The sequence below is a fragment of the Silene latifolia genome, chromosome X (genome assembly GCF_048544455.1).
Source record: "Silene latifolia isolate original U9 population chromosome X, ASM4854445v1, whole genome shotgun sequence".
NCBI lineage: Eukaryota > Viridiplantae > Streptophyta > Magnoliopsida > Caryophyllales > Caryophyllaceae > Silene > Silene latifolia.
In genome coordinates, this window is record NC_133537.1 from 209,723,321 (window position 1) to 209,749,271 (window position 25,951).

General features: G+C 37.6%; 2 protein-coding genes across 3 annotated transcripts; both read right to left on the minus strand.

Moving 5' to 3' along the window:
• Positions 1-7,485: 7,485 nt before the first annotated feature.
• Positions 7,486-10,672, minus strand: LOC141623781 (phosphatidylinositol 4-kinase gamma 7-like). 2 transcript variants are annotated; one of them, XM_074439932.1, is made up of 2 exons: positions 10,359-10,672; positions 7,486-9,951 (listed from the first exon to the last, which is right to left on the minus strand). In XM_074439932.1, the coding sequence occupies exon 2, from the start codon at positions 9,717-9,719 to the stop codon at positions 7,845-7,847; it is 1,875 nt and encodes a 624-aa protein (XP_074296033.1). In that variant the 5' UTR covers positions 9,720-9,951; positions 10,359-10,672; the 3' UTR covers positions 7,486-7,844. The 2 variants fall into 2 exon arrangements, with proteins under 2 accessions (XP_074296033.1, XP_074296034.1); XM_074439933.1 differs by having other exon boundaries at positions 10,510-10,617.
• A 1,054-nt stretch (positions 10,673-11,726) lies between these two features.
• LOC141619158 (uncharacterized) lies at positions 11,727-15,701 on the minus strand. Its single transcript, XM_074436177.1, has one exon. The coding sequence runs from the start codon at positions 15,699-15,701 to the stop codon at positions 11,727-11,729; it is 3,975 nt and encodes a 1,324-aa protein (XP_074292278.1).
• Between the last annotated feature and the right edge of the window lie 10,250 nt (positions 15,702-25,951).

Here is a 25,951-nt window from a genome sequence, read left to right on the forward strand (position 1 = left end):
ATTTACTATGCACTCTATCCTCAATACCACGATATGGTTCAAAAGGGAAAGATTAGTGAGGAAGGAGTATTTCCCTCATGGGCTCAAATGGACTTACTCTTCCCCAATTCGGAGAGGGCAAATGAAGGAGCTAACGGGAGACAAGAGGAGGGAAGCAACAATTCTTGCGGAGGGGACACGGTGGAGCTTGAGAGTGAAGAGGACGAGTTCATGGACCCAAGTATGAGTGATGCATCAAAGGAGATATGGGATAGCGATCTAGAAGGAGATGATGCCGATCTCTAGAGGATTACTTCATAGCTAGGTGGAGCGGGTGTGAGGCACCCACCTAAGTTTAAGTGAAGTTTTCTCATCTTCTCTCTTTAATTTTCAAGTTTCATGAAAAGAAGTTTGTGTTTTGTTAACTTGTATTTTATTTATCTTGATCATTGTTGGAGTAGTCCTAGCACCATAGAGGACTAACACCTCGGCCCCATTGAGGTGTTCTCATTTTATTGTTCCCAACTTTTGAAAATTCAAAATGACAAAATTAGTTTCATGCATTGCATCGTGTGTGCATGAACTACACCCAACCATAGGACATTAGCAATAATGTCTAGCTCGGTTTGGGGAAGTACATGCATACACAATGGGAGGTAATCTAAATTATCCTCTCCGTCATAAACAAAAACCATGCATCATGTAGTGTAGATTAGTGTAGCTTGCATTTAGTGTAGAAATCATGCATCATGTTTGCATAATTTCCCATCAATTTGGCCATTGAGGACAATGCCCATATTAGTGTGGGGATGGGGAATTCTAACTTAACTTTTATTCAAAAATCCAAAAAAATTGAAAAATTTCGAAAAACCATAAAAATTTGAAAATTGAAAAACCAAAAAACAAGTTCATTTCCTTTGTAGTGTAGTCATGTATATATTATTGTATATATCGTGTTTGTTCTATCCTTGTTCACATTGATTGACTACGCCACATCCGAGACATGAGGATCATGAAGACCGCATGGTATGATCTTTCCAATCTCCTTTTTCCTCTTTATGTTAATGACTATGTGGCTTTATTTTGATTGATGCGGTATAACAATGTGAACTTAGGACTTGCATTTAGTGTATATGTCATATTAGTTGGTAGAATCACTTGCATTAGGATGTATATAATAGTTGCATCATGGCATATAGTTGCATTTAGATGAAATATTTTGAAAAGTGCCTAATTGGGAACTTCGACAAGAGCAACTAAACCATTACAAATACTTTTTCAACTTAAGACTTCGCCTACTAGAATGGTTGTAAAACACCCTAGATTGTGTCATACTAGTGTCTTTCGACCCATGACCCAAAGCCTAGTCAAGGGTTTGCATGTGAGTCACCTATTCCAACCCCGTGATGCGATGTGGACTTGGTTAACTTGTCTAGGTGACCTTGATTGACCTTGTGGTATGGCAACCCAAAAATACTTTCTATCAATAAGTTTGAAGTGCTCATTTCAAAGATTTTGTATGTGGAAACGTTTTATTGCCAAGGAAACCTTAAATGTTATGAAATGTTGAAATGTTGAGAATTTTAGTTGTTTTGATGGAGGCGTACCACTTCGATGTGCTTTGGAGAGGGATCCATTGAATTGGGGCCCCACACGGTTGTGAATTCGACCGCCCAGAGATAGAGTGACTATCACCCCGAAAAGCTATTGTCTAGAGGTTAACCGGTTGCCTAATAAGCGATTGGCGAAAGCAAAGGACATTAGCACGGAAGGGACAAACCCCATCTCTAATTTTTGAAATGTGAAAGTTGAATGAGGTCAAATTTTGAATACTAGTCATATCCACCCTTGTTTATAAAGATTTGAGCATTTCATTCCCAAAAAGCCTTTTTGTCAAGCCACTTTGTCGAGCTTGGGACGATCCATGACCTTTACTTTTGTAGAGAACTCGAGACTTGTCATGTCATATGCTACTAGCATCATGGGGATCATCATTCCATAACCATCCGATCGCTCTTGACGAAAGCATTTGGAAATTGAGGACGAAAGTAGTCTAGTTTAACACCATTTGGAGGTGATTTAGTGCCATCCTCTTAGACTTAGTAATTTGTTGAACTAGTATTTGTGACGGATTATATGCTCTTAAATTTGTTCTCTTTTAGTTGCCTCCGCCACTTGATGAGGAAGTGGCTATTCCTTTTGTAGATGCATCCATTATTTGATTTTGTGTGCTTAATGTTTGGATGTGTCGCCATTTTGGCAAGACCCACCTTGCCTTGCAAGAAGGCATCCTACCTCATGGTTGTCTTGTTGTGAGTTGAAGGGGCGGGGTGAGACCCGCTAATTGTCTCATGTCGGCTATGTTATTAGGTTAGTTTAAATAATGGTCCTAGTCTTTGTCACCTCTTTACTTGGGACGAGCAAAGGTTCGGTTTGGGGATATTTGATGTGACCATAATTAGCGCATATTTAGTCCCCGAATTAGCCTTGTTCCCATGCTTTTTAGTGCATATTTGGGTCATTTATTGTCTTTAGTTCTTTGTTTTGCATATTCTTTGAGGTTTTGTGTCCTTGGTAGGAAATGAGTGCAAACCTTGCATTTTCATGGCAAAATGAGACTAAATTGATTGAATTCAATGACCAAGCATCAAGGAGAGACAAGATTAGAAGGCCTTTGTACATACTATAGTAGATGGGCAATGGCGCGAAAGGATCCTTGCATCCCCGAGGAAATCCCCAAGGATTTTATGAAGGAAAGGAAGAAAAGAAGAAAGAAGTGAAGCTCCGTCCAAAGAATCCGTGCGGATTGACAGGAAGACGCCCGTCCTCCACCTCCACAATCCGGCCGTCTTCTCCCAAAGACGCCCGGCAGCAAGCCCAAGACGCCGGATTCCCTTGAAGACGCCCGGCAGACATCTGCTGAATCCGCCGCCGTCCCGTACCTAAGACGCACGGATTCCAAGACAGCAAGATTTCGTTTCTTCAAGCTTCAATGAAAGACGCCCATCCTTCGAAAAATACCGGCGTTTCCCTGCTCAAATCTCAAAAGTGTAATTACTAGTTTAACCCTTAGTTAACCCTAATGCATCCACCTAATTTCCACTATAAATACCCCATTAGTCTAATTAGAAGAGCATGTTCTTCTTATCAATTCTTAGAGTAGTTAATATCAATCAAATCTCTCTTTAGTTTTGTAATCAACAATTAATCAAGTTTTAATACAAGTTTTATTCCTTAATCTCTCTTTTGTTCATCCTTTATTTTGGGTAATTGAAGATTATTTGGGTTATTATTGGGAGATTGACAACCTCTCAATCAAGCATCAAGTACTTCTTTTATTCTTTTCTTTGTTATTGGAATCATTAGTAGGTATAATTCTCTTAATCCCTTTTTAATTATTGTTAATTACTTTCATTTATTCATCATGTTTTACTTTGTTGGTATGATTGACAACCTTGCTAGCATGATCAACATGATAATGAGTGAGTAGTGACCTAGCTAGGGTTAATGTGTAATTAGGGGAAACCAACATGGGGAATGATTCATGCTTAAATTAATATGCTTTCATGGTTTATTTGCTTGCTTGTTTTGATCTCAACTCATGCACATATTATGTTTGATGAAATGTGAGCCTATGAATCCTTGTATTTTTTACCCATCACCTATCTTTTCAATGAGACTTGTAAGACATAAACCAACTCGAGTCTCATTAGACCATGCATGTTGTTGAGTAGGGAAGACTAAGTCGACTTGTAGGTGTTGTACAATCTAATCGATTCGGCTCCGGGACCCAAACTTTCCTAGGATTGTAAGATATAACCCAACTCAATCCATCACAACAATAATTGCTTGCTTATAATTTGAGAACATGTTTGTATGATCAATTCCCATGATTCCCCTATGACCCCATGATACCCTAGTGCTTTATATCAATTGTTTACAACCCTTTTAATTCATCTTGCTTGTTTATTTTCATTGCTATTTAGTTTAGTGACCTTCTACATCAACCCAAATTGTGACACCCCTAAGACACCACTAGTTTCAATAGAAATCTCATCTCAATTCCCGTCCCTTGGGATCCGACCTTTACTTGCCTCTTTACTAATTGTAGAGTTGTTTGTGAAGTTATAAATTGTGTTTTGGTCTAGGTGCTCCTAACGACAAGTTACCGAAAAGATTTAGTCCGACCAATTAGCTTCTATAATGACTTTGGGTGGGTTCATCTCATCCCTCCATCTTCCTCCATCCAATGGCTCATAATAGGACTTATGGACTCAATACATATACATGGCCTTACATGATCTCTTCTCTCTCTCTCTCTCTCTCTCTCTCTCTCTCTCTCTCTCTCTATATATATATATATATATATATATATATATATATATATATATATATATATATATATATATATATATATATATAAATTAGGATCAAGTGAATCCATCCTTATTAAATGAGTCTTGCGTCCAAATACAGACCGTCAGATCAAATGCGAATCTATGATCGTCGTGCGTCCACATCAGCTCTTAAATACACTCCTTTACTCTCGCTGTCTCCCTAGCTTCTAAAGTTCTAATCAATCATTTCTCTCTTCTCTTGAAAAAGAAACACGCAACCAATTTGCTCTCTCCTCTCTAAATTAATTCATAATTGTTTTTCATATATAACATTTGATTCATAATTGTTTTTCAAAATCTCTGATTTTTATACAAACATCAGATTTTTAATTGTTCTTACAAATTACAATATTGTTCAAATTCTTTTTTTTTCTATCAAATTCAATTTCTTCATCATTTTCAATTCATTTATCACTCGTTCCAGTTTCAAGTTCTCTTCTATCAATTTTTTTTTCACGAACCCCAAATAATCTAACACATTGAATAATTTGTGAAAAATTGAAGTGTTACAATAACCATAAGAAGTGTTACAATAGTGATAGACATGTGTTACAATATTACAATAACAAAAATACATGTGTTACAAAAGAGCAAACATGTGTTACAAACAGCTCATATATGTGTTACAATGACAATACACATGAATTCGCGGGACAAAGATTTTAAGTGTTACAATAACCACAAGTAAATGTTACAATAAAAGCTTATGTATGTTACAATAATAAACAAATATATGTTACAATAATACCCGATACATGTTATTTAAACAAAAAATTACATGTTACGATAACAATAACTGTGTTACAATAGCAACTAATATGTGTTACAATAGCATATAATACGTGTTACAACTTACAATAACACCTCATGTGTTCCATTTTAGTAACAAACACTACTATATAAAATAGAAAAACACATTTTTACCAATATTGTAACACTGTTACATAGTAATTGTAACATAGTTGTTCCCTCATCGGAACACAACAACATAATTGTAACAAAATTACAAAATTACTAAAAAAAAAAGGCTAAATTGTAATCAGAACCGTGATTAGTTTATAATTATTAAAAGCAAAAAGAAGCCTTAAATCAAGATAGAAGACGTAACTTTGATCAAAAATACATAATGACCAAATTTTCGCATTAATCACAATTTTGGAGAAAGAAGTACTCCGTATCATCTTTGATTTATCGTTGGAAATTCCCTTTACCTTTGATTTGATTGTTACATGTCTTCTTGATTCGTTTCCAGTAAATGATTTAGTAATTTACAAGATTTATGTTAACTTTTGTTTGATTTAATATATTTAATTTTAATAAAAAAAATTTAAAGAAATTGGATGTTGAAAACGTGGGAATTGTAAGGGTGAAGCAAAAATTAAGAAAATTGAGGAGAGAGAATGCATTTAGTGGCAATAAAGGGACGCCAACTCTCTGACCCCGCCGCACTTTCTATTTTCTTTTGTGTCAACGTGGCGCAATCTGGACCCTTCTTTCCTACAGATCTCGTGGTCCTTATTTGGACACAAGACTCATCTAAGGGAGTGGACTCACCGGATCACTGCGTATATATATATATATATATATATATATATATATATATATATATATATATATATATATATATATATAACTGGGTTGAAACGTTGTGGATGCGCCACGTGGCGTTTCAACCTAAATTACCAACATTAATAACAGTTGATCATTAAATACGAACGTAATAAATGCAGCATAACTCTCAGCAAAGTATTAATTATAGTTTAGTAAATGTTATTATAAAATTACATCAAATAATTACAGTGGTTTGATTCTAAATTTATTAAAAAAATATTTTGACAAAAATTCTACAATGTAAATCATTGCGTTTATTGCGAAAAATACTTTCAATATAGTATAATTTTCATTATATTTATTGAAATATTTTGATATGCATAGATGATTAAAGTGAGTGTCTCACAATGCTTTACATTTACGTAAAAAACATTTTGGAAAAATTATAAAACCTATACCATTACATCCATTAAGAAAAATATATTTGGAAAAATCATTGTATTTATTACAAACAAAACTTAAAGCTAACTACTAAAGCATAAGTTTTTATAGTATGGAAATGAAAAAATTATATTGCGACAAATTAAATACACATGAGATTTTGAGAGGGTTTAAATAATGTGATAACGAGTATGTATGTAGACAGTAATCATGAGTACATTTGAATAATCAAAACAAAAGTAGTGATTATTAAGTACAATAGTGTTATAAACGATATGAAAAAAAGAAGAAAACAAATAACATTTTTCTTTAATAGTTTCAATTAAATATGTATACGTCAAGTATAAAACGAAATTGATTATGACTAACTAGATATTACTTTTAGTTAAATATTTTATATGTTACTCTGTATTTTGTAAATACTTTGAAGTTAAACCTCAAAAAATAATATTTGAGAATGTTCAAGCTATTTTTTTTATAAGTAAAATCTTAAACAGCATTATATATACTCCGTATTTGTTTCAAAAAAAATATATACAAATTTCTAATAAATATGTTTGACACATAACACATGCATGTTTGATCGATAAATATTACATGTTATACATAAAAAATTGAAAAGTGCCTAAAATTATATTCACTTCATTTTGAACATATATTAACTAATTTGGAGCATAAATTTAATTTAAAAACTTAATGTTGATTGTTAGATTATTCGAATACATTTTATTTTAATTGATATGATATTAGATTAGCTACAAAACTATTTATAAAACGTTGATCATGCATAACTAATTATCACTTATTAGTTACTCCGTATAATTAAAATTGTATGTATTTTATTTTAATACATTGAAGTTAAACCTAAAAAACAATAACATTTGAGAAAGATTAATTTATTTTATTTATAAACAAAAATATTAAATGTCATATGAATTATATTATTTCTTTCCAATTATAATGATAAAAGTTTTAAACAGGCCGCGCAAAGTGCAGGATATTACCTAGTAAAGACAAGCACCATTTTAACATAACAAAAGCGTCTCAGAACTCATTATCTACATGATATCTGGTGTTTTTCTTTTTTTCTTTTCAGGATTTCCAAGTTACAAAGTTATTTATAATAATACAAACAATGAAACAAATATATGCCTAGAAGAATATTTACAGCACTTACAAAAGCGTCTCAGAACTCATTATCTACATGATATCTGTGTTTTTCTTTTTTTCTTTTCAGGATTTCCAAGTTACAAAGTTATTTATAATAATACAAACAATGAAACAAATATATGCCTCGAAGAATATTTACAGCACTTACAAACTGATACCTTTGATCACAACATCGCAACCACTGAGTTCCTCAAGAGAATAAGAGATGACCTTTGATCTATTAAATCCTCCACACTCTTGTAAAAGACCCTACAAAACCTCCTTTTCCCTCAAACTCTAGCCTCTCATAAAAACACACTCTTCATCTCAAAACTGGCAAGAAGTTCCGAGCTTCTGTCGCTGCTTCTGCCCAAGGATGGCCGACTTTCGATGAAAAAATGCCGGGCGGAGTAACTCTTGAAACTTCTCGAGAAAAACCGACCACTCTACCCCATTCATGTCCGCCACCTTCACAAAGTTTGCGCTCGCAGGTAGCATCTCATTTGTGCTCCTGTGACCTGAGGATGAATAACCGATTTCCGGTTTTGTTATTCCTGGCAACTTCAGATTCTTTTCTCCTAAAATGGTATTCTTGAGGGAAATCAATATCCTTGACATTGTCGGGAACTTTTCGAGAATAGGAAGAGCTCTAAATCCCAGCCCAGGTTGCACCTCACCATCATCACTCTCCTCTTCTTCTTCCTCCAGACTTGCCAGCTTGGACAAAAGGTTCCCGCCGTTCTTACCAAAAGATGATCTGTCAAAGAACTCCAGCCATTCATGCTCATCATGTTCAATGTCGAACAGAAATTCATTATCAGGACTTTCAAACGTCGGCATGAAAAGCCCCAGTTCCGTCTCCGCCACCACCAGCCTCCTTGTTTCAATGCATACAAGCTCGAGTTCACTAGGCTCCTCATCTCCAGACCGAAATTCCCGGCTCATCATCTTACCAATCTCAGCAAGACAGAGGCCAGAGGCCGCAGCTTCCTTGAGGAAAATTGTACAGAGCACCAGAACCCGAAGGCAGGCCTCACGGATCATTGGGAGCTCGGTCCAGAGCATCTCACAATCCTTGTATGGGTCAAGTCTTGAAATGTAATCAAGTTCTTCCTCGGAAAATGGAAGTGAGGACTGAGGCCAATGGATCCACTCAAAGTAGGGATCTTCCAAACACTCAGGGAGACAGAGACCATGGTCAATGGGAATAAGCTCAACTTGCCCAAATCTGCCCACACCATCAAGCTTCCTGACAAGAAGGTTTCCCGCATGCCTATCGGTGTTGAAAATCCTAATGTCAAGAATCCCGATTCGATGGACGGCAGAGACTGGGAAGCTTGAAGTCCCATGGTCGCTGGCATCAAAATCATGAGGAACGAATTGTTGACAAGATGCAATCTTACTGACAAGGTTTTTCTTGCGAGGTTTTTTGCCATTCACCCCATCATTCACATTAAAGACAGAGTGGGTTATTTTCACCAAAGCTGTGGTAGGTACACTAGCAAAGTGCTCATGATCAAGAAGATATGCGGCAACCTCTCTAACGCCTGTCTCCCCGACCCTGACGGAGCTCTTAAGCCCAGGCTGTCCCAAAGCTCGACCCACAAACCCCTTTGGATTATTTGGCGCAAATGGCTCCTCATCAGTGGGCTTGACAATAGCCACTTTCTCTCCTCGTTTATTCCTAAAATAGTAAGCACCTCCAAGCCCACTATGAACAGGTAATGGTTCAATCCCATTCTTAATCGCCTTAACAATCTCCTTCACCATCAGCTTAGCCCCCACAAACTTTTCTGAATTCCCCAATACCTCGATCACACCACTTATGTCCTTTTGATGGAGATCTCCACCTCGTGGAGACAAACAAGGAGTTGATGAACTCCGATTCATATTACTCCTAGACAAAAGGAGGGGCGAATCATTCCTAATGGCATCAAGGTCATTTTTCAACACCATATCCCCAAACGACAACGAACTCTCATTGGTGGGAACATTCAAAGCAACCTGCAGTCTCCTCTTCACAGTATGAACATTATCATTCCTATCCAATTCCATCCCCAGAACACAGCCCGTGTCAGTCTGAACAAACACCCTTCTCCGGGCCATCAGGCGTTTCGGGATCCCTCGGATATCGCCAGATAAGAGGTTTTTGAAAAGCCCAATGGGGGCCTGAGTTCTAACGGAGCTATCTAGCTTAGGCATGATGGTGGAAGCGAGATGGCAGCGTAAGAGAGCCTGATCTCCTCTCCCAAGCTAGCCCAAAACTCAAAACCACTCAAAAACCTAATAAATTTCTCAAATCATTATGAACGGAGAAACACTAATCACCAAATATTGAAAAAAGCCAAGTGATAGCAGCGAAAGACCAAAATAGGGTAAAATCGCCTACATCGAGAGAGCCATTGGGATTAAGAGAAAATGAATTGTTGATTGTCTGCATAGAAACATTTAAAGTCAAATTTACAGCTCAGAGACTAGATCGTTATAAAATTGTCTTCATCTACATATAGAGATTAATTTTACCAAAAAAAAAAAAAAAATCTACATATAGATTAATCAATAAAATTGTCAGGTGAGATTATAAATATATTTGACTGTTTCTTCAAATCATTGTTAACATGAAAACGCTTATAAATGAAGAACCCAGGAAGATTTTCGATCATCCTAACTAAAAAGAACAGTGATCTACAGTATTCATCACTTATCTTATCAATACCACTAATTTAAAGATTTCTCAACAAAAATATTGCAGCAAATCAATCAAACGATCCAATTAAAAATACTCAGTAAAAAAATACAGCAAACATCATCGAAGAGAGGATAAAGCTGAAATGAACTAACCTTTGTGCGAGATCAAAAAAAAAAAAAAGATGCAAGTTTGTGCGAGGACTTTTTCTGGTGGTGGGTTGAAATATGTAAAATATAATACTCCGTCAAAGAATTAAAAATAAATTTCTAAAACATGATCAAACAAGGCATGAAAATCTTAAACCTTTGTTAGAAGAAGAAGAAATGCAAATTTGTGGGTTTTCTTTGTTATTCTCACTGTGCCATTCTTCGTCATCCCGCGATATTGTATCGCTCTATATTCTTCCTCTTCTCTCTCTTCGGAGTTAACCCTACAATAAGGACCCGAACTTTAGCATAACTAGTGCAAAAAAATGCACGGGTCGTAATAATATGCGCTTTTATTGGATACATGAGCATATAAATGAGTGTTATTAAATTCCAATGTTATGAAAATTTAAGTAAGTTTATAATAGGATATTCAATGTACCAAAATAATTGAAGTTACTAATCAATATCATCTGATGCAAACAATGGTACAAAGTGTAAAATTAATTTAGAATGTTACAAATACTCGAACATAACGATAATAAAATTAAAGGTAAATATAATTTATAAATTCTAATAGAGTTATTATAAATTTAATGTAACAAACATTATGTGAAATAAACCATTAAAATAAGAATGTAATGATCACTTTATTCACTTGCACATACTAACCACTCACTAATACTTGCAAAAAATTAAAAATAGATAACAAATGAATAATACATAGTACGCCTTAAAATGAAAATAGATAACAATTCACCAAGACGCTCATTGAAATTATATAAATTGTTATGCAAGCAATATATAAAAAATTATATATTGTCCGATTTAATAGTCTCATCCTTGACCCATTTTTTATTTAGTAATGCAAGCTTATATAAATACTCTCCCTCACCCAGTCACCCTCTTTTATAGGTTGGTCCGAACGCTCATTCTCGGACTCATTTTTTATTTTGTTCTAAATCCATCTCATAAGAACCATAATACAATATATACTCACACCCTACACTCTCATTACAATTATCTAGGGGCATTCATTTAGTGATCTGAACTGAAAACCGGACCGCAAAGTGCAATTTGGTTCAAACGGAAGCGGACCATACCCACGGTCCATCTATTTATTCTATTTTGGTTCGATCTTAAACCAAATCAAATGAACTGTGAACCGAACATATATGTAAAATGTACATTTATAAAAATATAATGTGAACATATTGATTTCCTAGTTTATTAACACTATTTATATGATATCTCTATAAATCTAGTAAGAAAAAAAATCTTTGTTATTAGAATTTTACTAAGATTGAACTTCAAATTGACATCTCCTACTCCTCTAATTTCTTTTTTTTTTTTTGAGGGGAAAACCCGAAGGTCTCATTCTATTAATAACTGATCAAAAGTAGCAGCAGTTTTCGCAGTCGGTGGTAAACCATCCTCCCACACAACTCTACCAATCGAACGTGGAATACAATGAGCTAACGCGTGTGCAACACAGTTATTAACCCGACTAACATGTAACCAACAAACAGAAAGAAAATTCGAACTAAAAGACACAATATCATCGATAATCTGTGCGAAGATACTTCTTCCATCACCATGCTTCCGAATTGCTTCTATGACTTGCAGGCAATCGCTTTCCACCTCTATCTTTTGAATTCCTCTTCGAGCAGCTTCCTCCAGACCGTCCAGAACCGCAACCGCCTCAGCTATGTGCGCTTCCCAAACCTGATTCCGAGCAATGGACACACCCCATAGCACTTCCCCTCGACATCCACGACAAACAATCCCCGTATCCACCCCCTCTCCATCCCTAATCCCCGCGTCAACATTGATTTTGACATACCCCTCCGTCGCAGCTCGCCACCCTTCATCCTCTTCCCTCCCATGCCGAGATGCACCCCCTTTGCTCCTCCTCGCCACGGCCTGCCCATCACCTTCCCCAACACCCTCCCTAATCACATCCTGCACCCTTCTCACCACCACACTCGGTTCCACCTCCACATTGTCGAAGATGACTTTGTTTCGATGCTCCCAAATAGCCCAGCATCCCACCATGAACTTAACACACTCCTCCCGGCAAAAATCATTCCAACATGCCTCCACCCATTCCCGTATATCCGCCCCTCCTAGCTCCGCAACATCGCCCATCTCCAACTCCTCCCAGACCCACTTTGCCACCCCGCAATCCCTGAAAAGATGTAAGCTAGACTCAAGGTTAGAATGACATAAAGGACACAAAGAATACTCACCTCCTATTCGGGCTGCTATGTTAGCTCGTGTTGCCAAAGCTTCACTACACATTTGCCAGAAGAAGAGCTTCACACGGGGCCACACCGAGACTTTCCAGAGCCGATTCCAGAGCCATTTATCGCTTGCCCAATTCGAACCACCCTCCATATCCCCAACTTCCCCAACGAGCATCTTATAAGCACTTCTAACCGTGTAATTCCCATCCTTCTCGCGTCCCCAATACCACGCATCCCTTGGCCTATTCGCACTTAAGCGGATATTACGAACCCGTTCTCGCTCAAAAGGAAGGATATAGAGTTCCAATTTCGTCTCATCCCACTCCCTTCCACCCGCGGTCAATAAGTCAGCCACCATCATTCCTTCATTTCCTTGCCCACAAGGCGAGATAAGGCGCCCTGTTTGGGTACCCGGGATCCAAGCTTGTCCCCAAACTTTAGTATCAAGCCCGTCACCAATACGCCGTCGCATGCCAGCCTCAAGGACGCTACGTGCTTCAAAGATACTCCTCCATGTATAGCTTGGGTTATGTCCTAGGGATGCCGCCATGAAGTCACTATTAGGGAAATACTTAGCCTGCATTAACCGAGACCATAGACTTGTGGAATTCGTAACCAGTCGCCAAGCTTGTTTTCCTAAAAGGGCGAGATTAAACATACGAAAATCACGAAACCCCAGTCCCCCAACTCCCTTCGGCCGAACCAAATTTTTCCAGGCCACCCAACATATTCCTCGCTTATTCTCATCGTGGCCCCACCAAAACTTCGAAACGATCGACCGTAACTCATCACAAAAATTCGCAGGAATTTTAAACACACTCATCACATAGGTAGGGAGTGAATTGGCAACAGCCTTTATAAGAATCTCCTTACCAGCCCTAGACAAGATTTTCCCGCGCCATCCTTGTAATTTCTTGCAAAGTTTATCACGAATAATATCCGTAATAACTTTCTTCGATCGACCTATCACCGTGGGTAACCCCAAGTAGCGAGCCTGTTCCTCCACTTCGACAACCCCCAACCTTTCGGCCACCATGCTCCTACGCCCCCTATCAACTCCTTTACTAAAAGAGACAGTGGTTTTATCCAAGCTCGCAAGTTGCCCAGAAGCCCCTTCGTACCGGCGCAATAAATCATTAATCACATCAGCCTCTTCAATATTTGCTCTTGCGAAAAAAATACTGTCATCCGCAAATAGTAGGTGAGAAATAGTGGGTGCCGAGGGGGCCACCCGAATGCCATGAAGAGCACCATTCGCAACCGCCGTACGAAGCAAATTAGATAACACTTCCGCGCATAGGAGAAAGAGATACGGGGATAGCGGGTCACCTTGGCGTAAGCCTCTACCCGGCTGAAACTCCTCCGAAGGTGAGCCATTGATCAAAACCAAGAAAGTCACCGTAGAGACACAGTCCATAACCCGCTGTATCCAAAGTGTGTCGAATCCCATCCGCGTAAGGACCCTCTTAAGGAACCCCCACTCCACCCTGTCATAGGCTTTAGCCATATCCAGCTTAACCGCCATGTACCCCTCTGTCTGCCTATTATTCTTCATATGATGAAAAAGCTCAAACGCAATCAGAATATTATCAGAAATTAACCGGCCCGGCGTAAAAGCGCTTTGGTTCTCAGAAATGATGTCCCCAAGGAAAACTTTCAGACGGTTTGCTAGTACTTTCGAAACCAGTTTATATGCCACATTACATAGACTGATGGGTCTGAAATCACGAATTTTGTCCGGTGCCTTTTTCTTAGGAATTAAGACAATATTGGTCTTGTTGATGCTAGCAGGGGACGCATTCCCACGAAGAATGTTGAGCACGGTATTCACGACTCTTGACCCGATAATATGCCAATAAGATTGATAAAAGAGCCCATTCATACCGTCTGGTCCCGGAGCCTTCAAAGGATGCATCTGATTTAAAGCTTCTATGACCTCGGATTCGCTATATTCCGCCTGCAATCCCCGGTTCATGCCCTCCGTTACACGCCCTTTTATCCCATCCAAAACACTCTCGTAGTTAGTAGGCTCTGCCGAGGTAAATAATTCTCGAAAGTAATCATTTGCCACCTGCGAAACCTCCTGTTCTCCTTCCCGGATTCGACCCGCATCATCAACCAGTTTCCCTATGTAATTTTTACGCTTGCGTTCCCCAGCTCGAGAGTGAAAAAACTTTGTATTACGGTCACCATCCTTGAGCCAAAGAGCACACGAACGCTGCCTCCAATATTGCTCTTCCTGCTTATATAAATTTGCAATCTCAGCAATGAGCTTCTTTCGCTTCCGCACATTATCCTCCAATCGGTCTCCTTCATTAAAACGAGCTAGCTGCTTCCGCTTAAGAACAAGTGAATGTCCTATCTTGCCAATACTAATCTTCTTCCAGGCACTCAACTCCTTCCCACATTCCCGTAAAGTCCGCACCAAATCTCCCTGCCCCTTTTCGACACCCTTCATAATGGCTTCTTCACAACCCTCCTCCCCCACCCAAATTTGCTCAAAACGGAACCTGCTTCTTGTCTTACCCCCTATCTCATGCCTATCAAAAGCCAGTCTCAACGGAGCATGATCGGACCATTCGCGGTCCAGATTAAAGAGCTTAGCATAAGGGAAGATGTCAAGCCATGTCTCCGTACACAAAGCTCGGTCCAATCTGCACTGACGGTTAGCCTCCCCCGCTTGCCCATTATCATAAGTAAAAGCATACCCCTCCCAAGGTACATCCCTTAACCTACACTCATCAACAGCTGTCTGAAAGTTATTCATCTGCCACTGTGCTCGACTCCCACCCTTCATCTCAGTAGAAAATAGGACCTCATTAAAATCTCCGATACAGACCCAGGGAAGATTTGACTGAGTATGTAACAATCGAAGGAGCTCCCAAGAGAGATGACGATCCGAGACCGCCGGCCACCCATAGAAGCCTGTTACACGCCACTCCTTGTCCCCCTCCCGAACATGAACATCAACATGGTGTACAGAAGCCGACTTAAAGGTGCAATCGACCTCCCTCTTCCATAAGAAAGCAAGACCCCCTGACCTACCCACACTATCCACTTCAATCCCATTATACCCTTCTAGCTTCTCCCTCACCCTCCTCATGTCACGATCACAAAGTTTCGTCTCGCAAAGAAAAATCATGGCCGGGGCTTCCCTGCGTATAAGAGTACGCAAGGCGTTAACCGTGTCGGGGTTGCCCAAGCCCCGACAGTTGATACTGATGAGATTCATTGGGCCCGGCGGGGTTGAGTTCCCTCAACCTCCGCCTCAGGTATAAAGACGCCCCCGTCTGTTGTGATCTTCAAACGCTTCTCCCCATCGTAACCCACTTCTTCTTCTCTGCCACGCTTATCCCCACATAGGCTATTCACCTCCTCACCCCCCACATTCTGAGTTCCCAGCCTTTCCCACCTACGCCATTCACCCTTCTTCCCCTTACTCTTTCCCGTCATACAGCTCGACATAGTGGACTGGCCTGCATTCTCCATCTCAATCCTCTCGGCACATCCCCAACCCCCTGCATTCACATCATCCATCCCCCCTTCAACCTGCATATGCACCTCATTCCCCTCGTTACTCTCCTGCCCAACCCACCCCCCTGTTTCTTCACCCCCGTTCTCAATCCCCACCGCCACCACTGCATTTTCACTTCCTGTAGCCAATGTCCCCGCTTCAACATTCACATTTCCAGCTTGCTTTTCTTCCGAGCCCTTCCCGCCATTCTTTCTCATTTTGAAATCAATAGCGATGGATTGTAATTTGTCAATCATCGCAGATATGTCAGCCGCATCCTCTTGCTTCCTCTCCTCATCAAATGTTGATCTCAAGTCCTTGCGAGCCTTCCCCGAACCCTCCTTAATAGTTTTCACAATTTTCCAGGGCGATGCCCTAAGCCATTCCCCAAATTGGAGGTCTTCCTTGTCATAAGGACCATGTTCGCAGTCCTTTTCCCCGTGTCCCATAACTCCACAACCATAGCAGAATATCGGAAGTCTCTCGTACTTGACATCAAAATTTACCACTTTCCCACCCCGCATTTTGATGGGTACCACAGTCTTTAGAGGTTGCCTGACATCATGAATGACCCGCACTCTTACCGCCCTATCAATCTCACAATTTGGTCCCATGTCCGCTTCAATAAACGTACCCAAACTTGCCCCAATCTTTTCTATGTTCGCCGCATTCGACCGACCCGAAATAGGTAAATCATAAATCCTCGACCATATAGGGAAGTGGTAAAGTGGAACATCAGTAACTTTACCTGAACAATTAGGTTCGTTGAAACACCAGACGAATTTCTCAAAGTGCCACGGTTGCCCTTCGAGAACCTTCGCCTTATCACGTTCAAGATCAAATTTGAAGACGAAAGTCTTCTCCTTGGCATCTACAACATTACCCACAATTGTCTTTGACGGATTCCATAGTCGAATCATTGTTTCGATTGCGGCTTTTACATTAAGAGCACGAGACGCCCATAGCTTCCCAACCAGTATACACTTCTTCTCGCCAGTCGCCTGTTCTTCCTCCCATTCAAAGCACCCCTGACGATCATCGATACCCTCAGTAACCGGCACTTTATCGTTTCGATTTGGACCCCGCGTGTTGCTCGACATCTGTACCTGCATAGAGAATCAAAGAAAACACAAGAAAACAAGAAGAAAGCCCTATCTCACGATTAAAATCGTGAGATTAAGCCCCGAATAAGAGAGGAGGAACCCTAAGAGCCTTAGACAAACCCTAGGAGCCCTAGACGAGACGCTAAGCTCTAGTCCATTTTTTTCCTACTCCTCTAATTTCTAACAAACTAAACCCTTACTACACCATTATATTATACGGATTACTCCGTATTCATCAAGACTATACAATTGTTTATCTCATCTTAATGCATTCATTCACTTTTCTACTTTTACTTGTCAGTAATTTAGAGTCAACATGTGAATAATAGGCTTCCACTACAAAGTACAAAGTCATCCCTCATGCCTTAATCTTCCTTCTAACTTAATCTCAAACTCCCAGAAATTCTTTATCCCGAATTTGTAAATCGTGTTTTTCTTTTTCGCCTATATATCTACATCAGTTATGCATATATTGCATACATATGGAGGAATTTACACGGGTATATACCGAACATTTATTCTTGTTTCCATTTTTATGTTACTTTCATGTTTTACTTGTAAATATGTGGTTTTAGTTTATGTTTATGTTTTTATTTTTATTTTTGAATTTTCTCTCCAAATTTCTTCCATGCATTTAAAAATCTCGGTTTCTTTAACATTATTCATCAATTCTGCTATCTTTCCTGAATAATTTTTTGAATATAAATAAATACCCTTAATCTCACGTTATTGTTGTTATTTTAGAAAATTTAGAGATTTAACGAGTTTTTTTAATTACAATTAATAAATATTTGTATCTTAAAATAATGTTGTCAATGTGGTGTTTTTTTAATATCTTTGTTCTCGGGATAGCAGTTGCTTTTTTTTGGCTTACCCTGAATTAAACGAAAAAAAATTCTTTTTTTTTAAAAAAAAAAATACTAAAAAAATACTTGTGCATATTTTTTATTTTTAACATTAGTTGTTTAAGTTTAGAAATTTCCTTAAATTATAATACTTATTTATCTTTTACTTGTTTTTTTTTTGTACCATTCCATATTTTCATGTGACATATTTAATTATTTAAAGTCATGAGGCCAGGAGGATGACTGTTTGGAGTTTTTGTTAATTTTCTATAATTGTAATTTATCATTTTGTATTATTGTTTAATTTGTTAATTTGTAATTTTTATTTCACATTTTTTAACATATGTATATATTTTCGATTATATTATTGTATGTTTATTTTAGCATATTAATGTATGTACATTTTAACATTATAACATATGCAAAGTTTTATAAATTGTGTGTTGCAGATTCTTTTTAGAAAGGAAATAAGAAAATTAGTTCTCCTTAAAAGGAGGAACCCATGATCATGTTGAGGAAGTCACATTTTTTTCCCTAAAATTGGGGAACCAATAGGAAGCATTCAAAAGACCTAGCTTTTACATTAGGTAGATTTTGCAACAAGGACCTGAACTTTGTTGTAGACACTTTAAGGACCTCAATTTATTTATTTGACTAAAATACCCTTGCATGTCAATAATTTGTTTTATTTATGTTACCAAAAAACAATATTAATAGTTTTGTACTCCCCCGTCCTGCTCATTTGTTGTCCTTTTCCATTTTGGGGTGTCTCAGTCAATTGTTGTCCTTTCTATTTTAAGAATGAACTTGATGAACAATTTGATCATTCATACTCAATTTGTTCCAATTGTCATTTAATTAGTAATTGGCAATCTCCTCTTTCCTTGGTCTTTGTGGAAAAACCAATTGACAACAATTAACCGGGAGGGAGTATTTTTCTTTGTTTTCAGGATAAAGTGCTTTCGCACTTCTTAGTTGTTAAAACAAGTGAAATTAATTTTTGTATAAACTTTGCATAAAAATGAGGTTAAGATAACAAGTACAACTATATGTAGATCTGTTAAAATCTAACCCGACTCGATTTTTCCAGGGTCTAGACCCAAAAATCTCAACCCGCGACCCGTTCATCCCCAAAATGACTCCTTAATTTAGGCGAAACCCGACTCGAACGGGTCGACCCATTAAGACGAAGAAAATTCAAGAATTTTATTATAATATTAATATTACGCATTATACTCCCTCCGTCCCGGTTAATAGTTATCTATTTCCATTTTGAAGTGTATCATTGAATTGTTATTTATTTCCATTTTTGTCAATCTTTTGTGGACCACATTTCATTCCATGTGGGCCTATGTGATTTATGTGATCCAAATTTATTCATATTTCTTTTCTTAATCTTTGTGTCAAAAGCAATAGATAACAATTGAGTGGAACGGAGTGAGTATTTGAAATAGTATTTAAAGTTTTATTATTTCTTGTTTTTTAAATTAAAATACTATTAAAAAATCATTTTTATAATAAATATAGAAACTATATTTTGACATGTATTCTGTCCCGACCCATTTGACAAGTAATTTTACGCACGTTCAAAGTAATTTAAACACATAAGTATTTGATAAGAATAAAATTGCTCTTTACGCACATTCAAAGTAATTTTTAAGAAAAAGAAAAGTAATTGGACTCATTTTATTTTATATTTTTTTTTTCATTGTTTATAGAAATAATATTCAACAAACATATTAGAAGGGTAAATTTGTCCAATAATCAAAATAAGGTCCTCAATGTCTCTAAAAAAAAGTTTGGGTCCTTAGCGTAAAATTTTGTGAAAGTTTGGGTCCTTGTTGTAGGGTTAACTCCTCTCTTCGCTACGCTTTTCCCTTTCTATGTGGTCTCCGTATTTAAGGCCTATTCTTATGGACTTCTATTTGTTGAACTAAACTTATAAGAGCTGAACTGAACTTATAGGAGCTGAATTGAACTGAACTTAACTTATAAGAGCTGAACTAAACTTATATAAGCTGAACTTATAAAAATCGAACTGAACTTATAAAACTTTTATGCTTTATATATATATATATATATATATATATATATATATATATTGATTTTTCTTACAATTATTACAATACATTACAATAAAAAATAAATTACATATTACATTTTTTTCTAACCATCTATTTCCATATTATCATCCTACTCGTCACTTTCATCTTCATCTTCATTTTCACCGACATCATCGAATCCATGTATTTTTTTTCTAACCATCTATTTTTAAGAATAATGTATATAGGATAAATTTAATATTGGATTTTTTTGCATTGATTTTAATGAAAATGGTACTTTTTTTTTCAATTTGTCAATATTAAAAACGGGTATGAATTTATAGTTAATATACGTTGTATGAACTTGTCTAAACTGAACTTATAGGAGCTGAACTGAACTTATAGGAACTAAATCCTAACTTATATATATATATATATATATATATATATATATATATATATATATATATATATATATATATATAGGATCCGGTGAGAACGATCACTCGGTGAGAACGCAATAGATACATTGAAATATATGTTAGATACACTTTTTTTTCTTGTACCAAATCTTAGATACACTTTAACCTATCATAGATACACTTTTTTACATAATTCTAGATACATTTCATTTTTTTTTTCTTTTTTACCAAATCTCATATACATTTTTTCTTACTATCGTAGATAGACATTTTGCATGTATTCTAGATACATTTTATAACAATGTAGATACATATTTTTCAGTGATAGGTATATTTTTTTTCCATGCTAGATACAAAAATACTAATTATCTAAATACGCAAAATATTATTCTAAATACACAAATATGTGAATTAGATACACTTATAAAACAATTCTCGAGTACAAAAAAAAACCCCAAATTTACAAACTGTAATTTTCAAAAATCAAACCACCACCACCGCACCACTACCACGCACCCTTGATCAACACCAACTATCGTCACCCTACTAATTGTCGGCCGCTCCACTACCCCTAAATCACAAACCCTAATTCTAAAAAATCTCCAAATTGCTAAATCTCTATTTCCAAAAATTGACCAATCACCAACATACTGGTATAACTCATTTGACTTTCCAGTTCTTAAGGAGCAGTTGGATTTTTATAATGAAGGAAAATTGGAAGCATTTACTCAAGTCTTATAGCAGGGGTTTGAGGTCAGATATGAGTATTCATCCGAATGTATCAAATGCAAGAGTTGGGGTGCTACTTGTAATACCCCGTATTTTGATAACATTTATAATGACTTTTAATGAATTAATTATAATGTTTATAATTTATAATAAACATAAGACGGAATAATAGAACAATTAAAGATTAAAATAATAAATAATTGTTAAGTCGGGAATTTAATTGTAGACGTATAGTAGTCGGGATTTTAATAATAATAGTAAGATTTGTATAAGGTAATAATCATAATAATAGGGAATTTTCTAATTGCTTTTCTATCAATTATAAATACAAAAGAGGGGACCTTACCCTAACTTACACAATCACAGAACTGAAATTAAATTCACATAAAGGGAGAATAAGAGATCTAGAGACAAGGAAGGGAATTTAAGATCGCATAATCGACAATAGGTAAAATCGTCTCGCAAACTAATTCTTTTACGCTTTCAATTTATTTTAGCCGTGTATATAACCTCCTTGGACCACCGTGTGACCATTGGTGTGGTCGTGACTTTGACCGTAGCTGCTCCTAGGACCGTCATCTTATTGTCTGACCATTCCTTGATCGTCGACGACCTTCATATGGTGTTTTATGGGGTGGTTTTATGGGTGATCGTGATTTTAGCCGTGTAATTGAAATAGGGAATTGAATCCCTTTAATTGGTTGTCGTTACCTGGGTGCTGGGAGGTTGGTCAAGGGAGGATGAGTCGACCCTGCTGGTGGTGGTGGGAGGATGAATGGTGGAGTCTTGGTGATTGTGTGGTCAGAAAAACACAAAACAGGGGTGAATGGGTTGTTGGTGTGAAAACGTCTTAAAACGGTGGTTGTAGCTGCGATGGTTGCGTCGAGGTTTTTACACGGTGGTTATGGGTGAGTTGGGAGGAGTTCGTACAGGTGGGACCTAGGGCAAAGGTGGTTGATGTGGTGGTTGGGCTCGACGGAGGACCTGATGGTTGGCTTGCCTCACCGTGGTTGTGGGTGGTTGACTACAGTGAGTTGCTCGGGTTTAGGGGCTTGTGTCGGGGTGTTTGACCATGAATGGGACACGGGTTAGGGTGGTTACGTGGGGGTTTTTGTGAGTTGCTTTTTATTTACTTGTGACGGGTTTTGTTTTCGTAAACCGTATAATTAATAATAATAAAACATAAATTAATTAATAACTGAATTGCGATAAAGTTTATAATTAAATTATAATATTGTATTAGGTGACGGATTTGAGTTGGAGTATTTTTTATTATTATTCTTGGATTGCGTAATTGGATTCTAGCTGCGAGGTAGGTTATCTAATCAACTTGAATGTGATTTTGTGTTAAATAATACATGAATGTTATTTGGAATTGCTTATTAACTGTTGGATAATTATTGATGAGTATTGTTATTGTTAATCCAATGATTAAATAATCCATGTTGCATATATTTATATTGTTAATGTATGAATACCCCGGTCCAGGGATTGGCGGGATGAATGGGTGACTCAAAGTTATATTTGGGTGTCTCGGAGTTATATTTGGGTGTCTTGGAGTATATTTGGGTGTTTCAGAGTTATTGTCTGGAAATGTGAACAAATGTTTTTAAGCATTTGCATATATTGATTGTAATATTCTTGTATTCTGTTCATGTTGTTTAGATATTCCTACTTAATCGTTTGGTTGACAGTGTATTCATTAAACACCTGTGATGAACCAATTATTGGGGATAAGATTGATTAACAGGTACTAAAAATTAGCTGACTGGGAGCTTGGGACGTGAGGTGGTTGATGATGGACCTTATAGAAGTCTAGCTCACTTAAACAGTTTATTAGATATTCACTTAATTTATTTCCGCTGCGAGAATTGTATTAATTATTTCTATTTTGTCTTTTGGTTAAGTAAACTGTAAAAGGCCATTAAACATTATTTATTTAAAGTACTGTGATTTGTTTTACTTTGTTATTCACTACCTCGGGCAACCCAAGATGGTAACATCTTCTTTTATCTAGGAATGCCTAGTTAAGGCTCTTGGATAAATGGGGGTGTTACAAAGTGGTATCAGAGCGAACGTTCCTTAGGCCTAAAAAAATGAACCCAATGAATTTAGGATGTGCCTAATAAAATTTACCCTTGTATAAACTGTTAGGAGCCCCCTTAAGGCTTGAGATGAGAAATAGGGGTCTCTCACACCAAACTTCTGGCCCTTTCAGTTTTGAACCGGTTACCTTGAGAGAAAATTTAAGAGTGGAGTAAATGAAATAAAAATTGTATTAGGGGTTAATTGTTGCCTTAAGATGAATATTTCTACCTTCTTGCAGGATGCGAAGCGAGGTAAGTATTATGTGGTGTTAGGTATGGCCTAAAAGTCGTGTGCTGTGGGAGTGTATTGGAGGTTATTTTGGAAATTGGGTGATCTTATGAATTGTTTGGTGAATTGAATTATAATTGGTTTATATACTTGAGAATTCAAATGCTAGTAATTTTTATTGAAAGTTTCATATGCTTAGATGTTTGGTGATATGTGTAGTAGAATGAATATGTCTAGTGATATGCGGATTCTTGTGACCCTAAGCCATGATAGATAACGATAATTAATAAATTATGTTGCAATTTATAAATTAGAGTGGTGTAATAATTATGGGGGTGACTCACGGTGGCCGTGAGCACTTAGGGCCGTGAGGCCGTGGTGTTGAGTGATAGTGTGGGCTCGCTAGTGGCCTGTCAGTCCGTCACATGTTGTTTTGTTTGCAGGAATACCTATTTTAAACCTTATGCCACATTTCCTAAGCAGAAGCTTATGTGTTTAATTTTAATTCTTATATCAGAATCACGCCTCCAAAGAAAGCCACATCTACACCTACACCCACTTCTATGTCTCAAGAGGAGATTGATCGTCTAATTGCTATGAATGAAGCCTTGATAGCTGCATTGAAATCAAAGGGGTCAGCTCAAGATCCGGCTAAAGTGAGTGCTTCTATTGCGAGGTACAACCCGACGAAATATGATGGATTGGGTCAACCTTATTTATTGGGAGACTGGCACAGAGAATTTGAGAACCTTTTTGAGCTACTGAAGTGTCCTGCGAAGTTGAAAATGGATCAGGCTGCTTACTATCTGAGAGGGAAAGCTGGTTTGTGGTGGACCTGAAGCAAGGAGGCTGTGAGAGAAGCTGCTACAAAAAATGGAACTGATTATGTGAAGTGGTTTGGATTCAAGAAGGTTATGAGAGCTTTGTTTGTTCCAGAGCATATTAGGAGCAGAATGAGAGCGGAATTTGATTTTTCAAGATGACTGATGAGATGACAGTGGAAACCTACTACAACAGGTTTATGGAGTTGTCAGAGAATGTGGCAGACTTAAATTTCAGTGACGAGATGTTGGCACTTAGATTCGAGAAGGGGTTGACCACAACTATCAAGAAGAGGTTGGCAGCTGGTCAGCCAAGCAACATGGACGATGTATATCAGAGAGCTGGGCACGCTGAGAGAATTGTAGATATGCTTAAAGAGGAAAAGAAATAAAAGGGTGGGAAAAGAAAAACTGAGTCTGCAAGTGAGAGTGCTGGGAACAAGAGGTAGAATGTAAATCAATTCCGTTCGTATTTCTCGAATAATGCACCGAATGGGGGAGTGAACCGTGGGAATTTTGGCCGAACTGGGCCAGTGGGAGTTAGCGGAGTTACTTGTTTCATATGTGGAAGAACGTGGCATAAAGTTGTTGATTGCAGAGTTGTTCTGGGAGGCCAAGGAAAGGGATTTAATAATGTGAACCAGAGTGGAGGCTTTCACACTCCTATGCAGAACTATGGGAACTATAATCAGAGGTCTAGAGGTGGAAGCTATCACAAGAACTACAACAACTATTCTAATCAGAACCGTTACAACAATAATCAAAGCTCGGGAAGTGTATTACCCCCATACACCAAGGTTCCTTACCAAGATTTCCTAATGCATGGAAGTGCTACCATCTCGGTTACCTGAGGCAATGTATATCAAAATGACCATAAAAGAACGTACTTTATTAAATAAGTTTAATACGATACGTATCCAAAACCAAAACTGTCAAATGAAATACAACTGTTCCAAAATACTAAAACCAACTAAAATAAGTATAATGTTCAACGACACAATGGAGGACTCTAAGTGACACGTGGTGACTCGATCCCAACCATCCCTCGCGCAATCTATCTCATACCTGCTCAATAACTGCTCACATCCCCGAATGGATCACCACAGTTTTTAAAACAATTAAATGGGGTCGGTTACTGTTTAGACAATATAAGATAAAACAATATCAACAATTCATACAATCCACCAACACCGTCACATCTCCACTCACCTGACTAGCCTGAAGGTCTAGTCCTACCAGATTACGACCGCAACCAGTAATCCTCATCCCCAGTGGGGGACCGCAGCCGTTCCCACCTAAGGCTCGCTCATCAATACCGAGCGCAAACCCAAGTTCCTTAATGTGCATATCCCCTTTGTGGCGGGTTCCACAAAAGGCGAATCAAGGGCATGAAGCCAGTCCCGCAAGTGACTCCACTCAGCCGAGGACGCACCTCGCGAACCACAGACAAACACGACCAACCAACTATAAATCAACAATTACTAATTCCAATACGATATAGATCAACAACATTAAACAACCGTCAACAATCAACCAACCATCTAATACAATGTAACCAATA

Coding starts and splice junctions, on each gene's coding strand:
- LOC141623781 (XM_074439932.1), bottom strand. CDS start 9,719: ATGCCTAAGCTAGATAGCTCCGTTAGAACTCAGGCCCCCATTGGGCTT.
- LOC141619158 (XM_074436177.1), bottom strand. CDS start 15,701: ATGAGGAGGGTGAGGGAGAAGCTAGAAGGGTATAATGGGATTGAAGTG.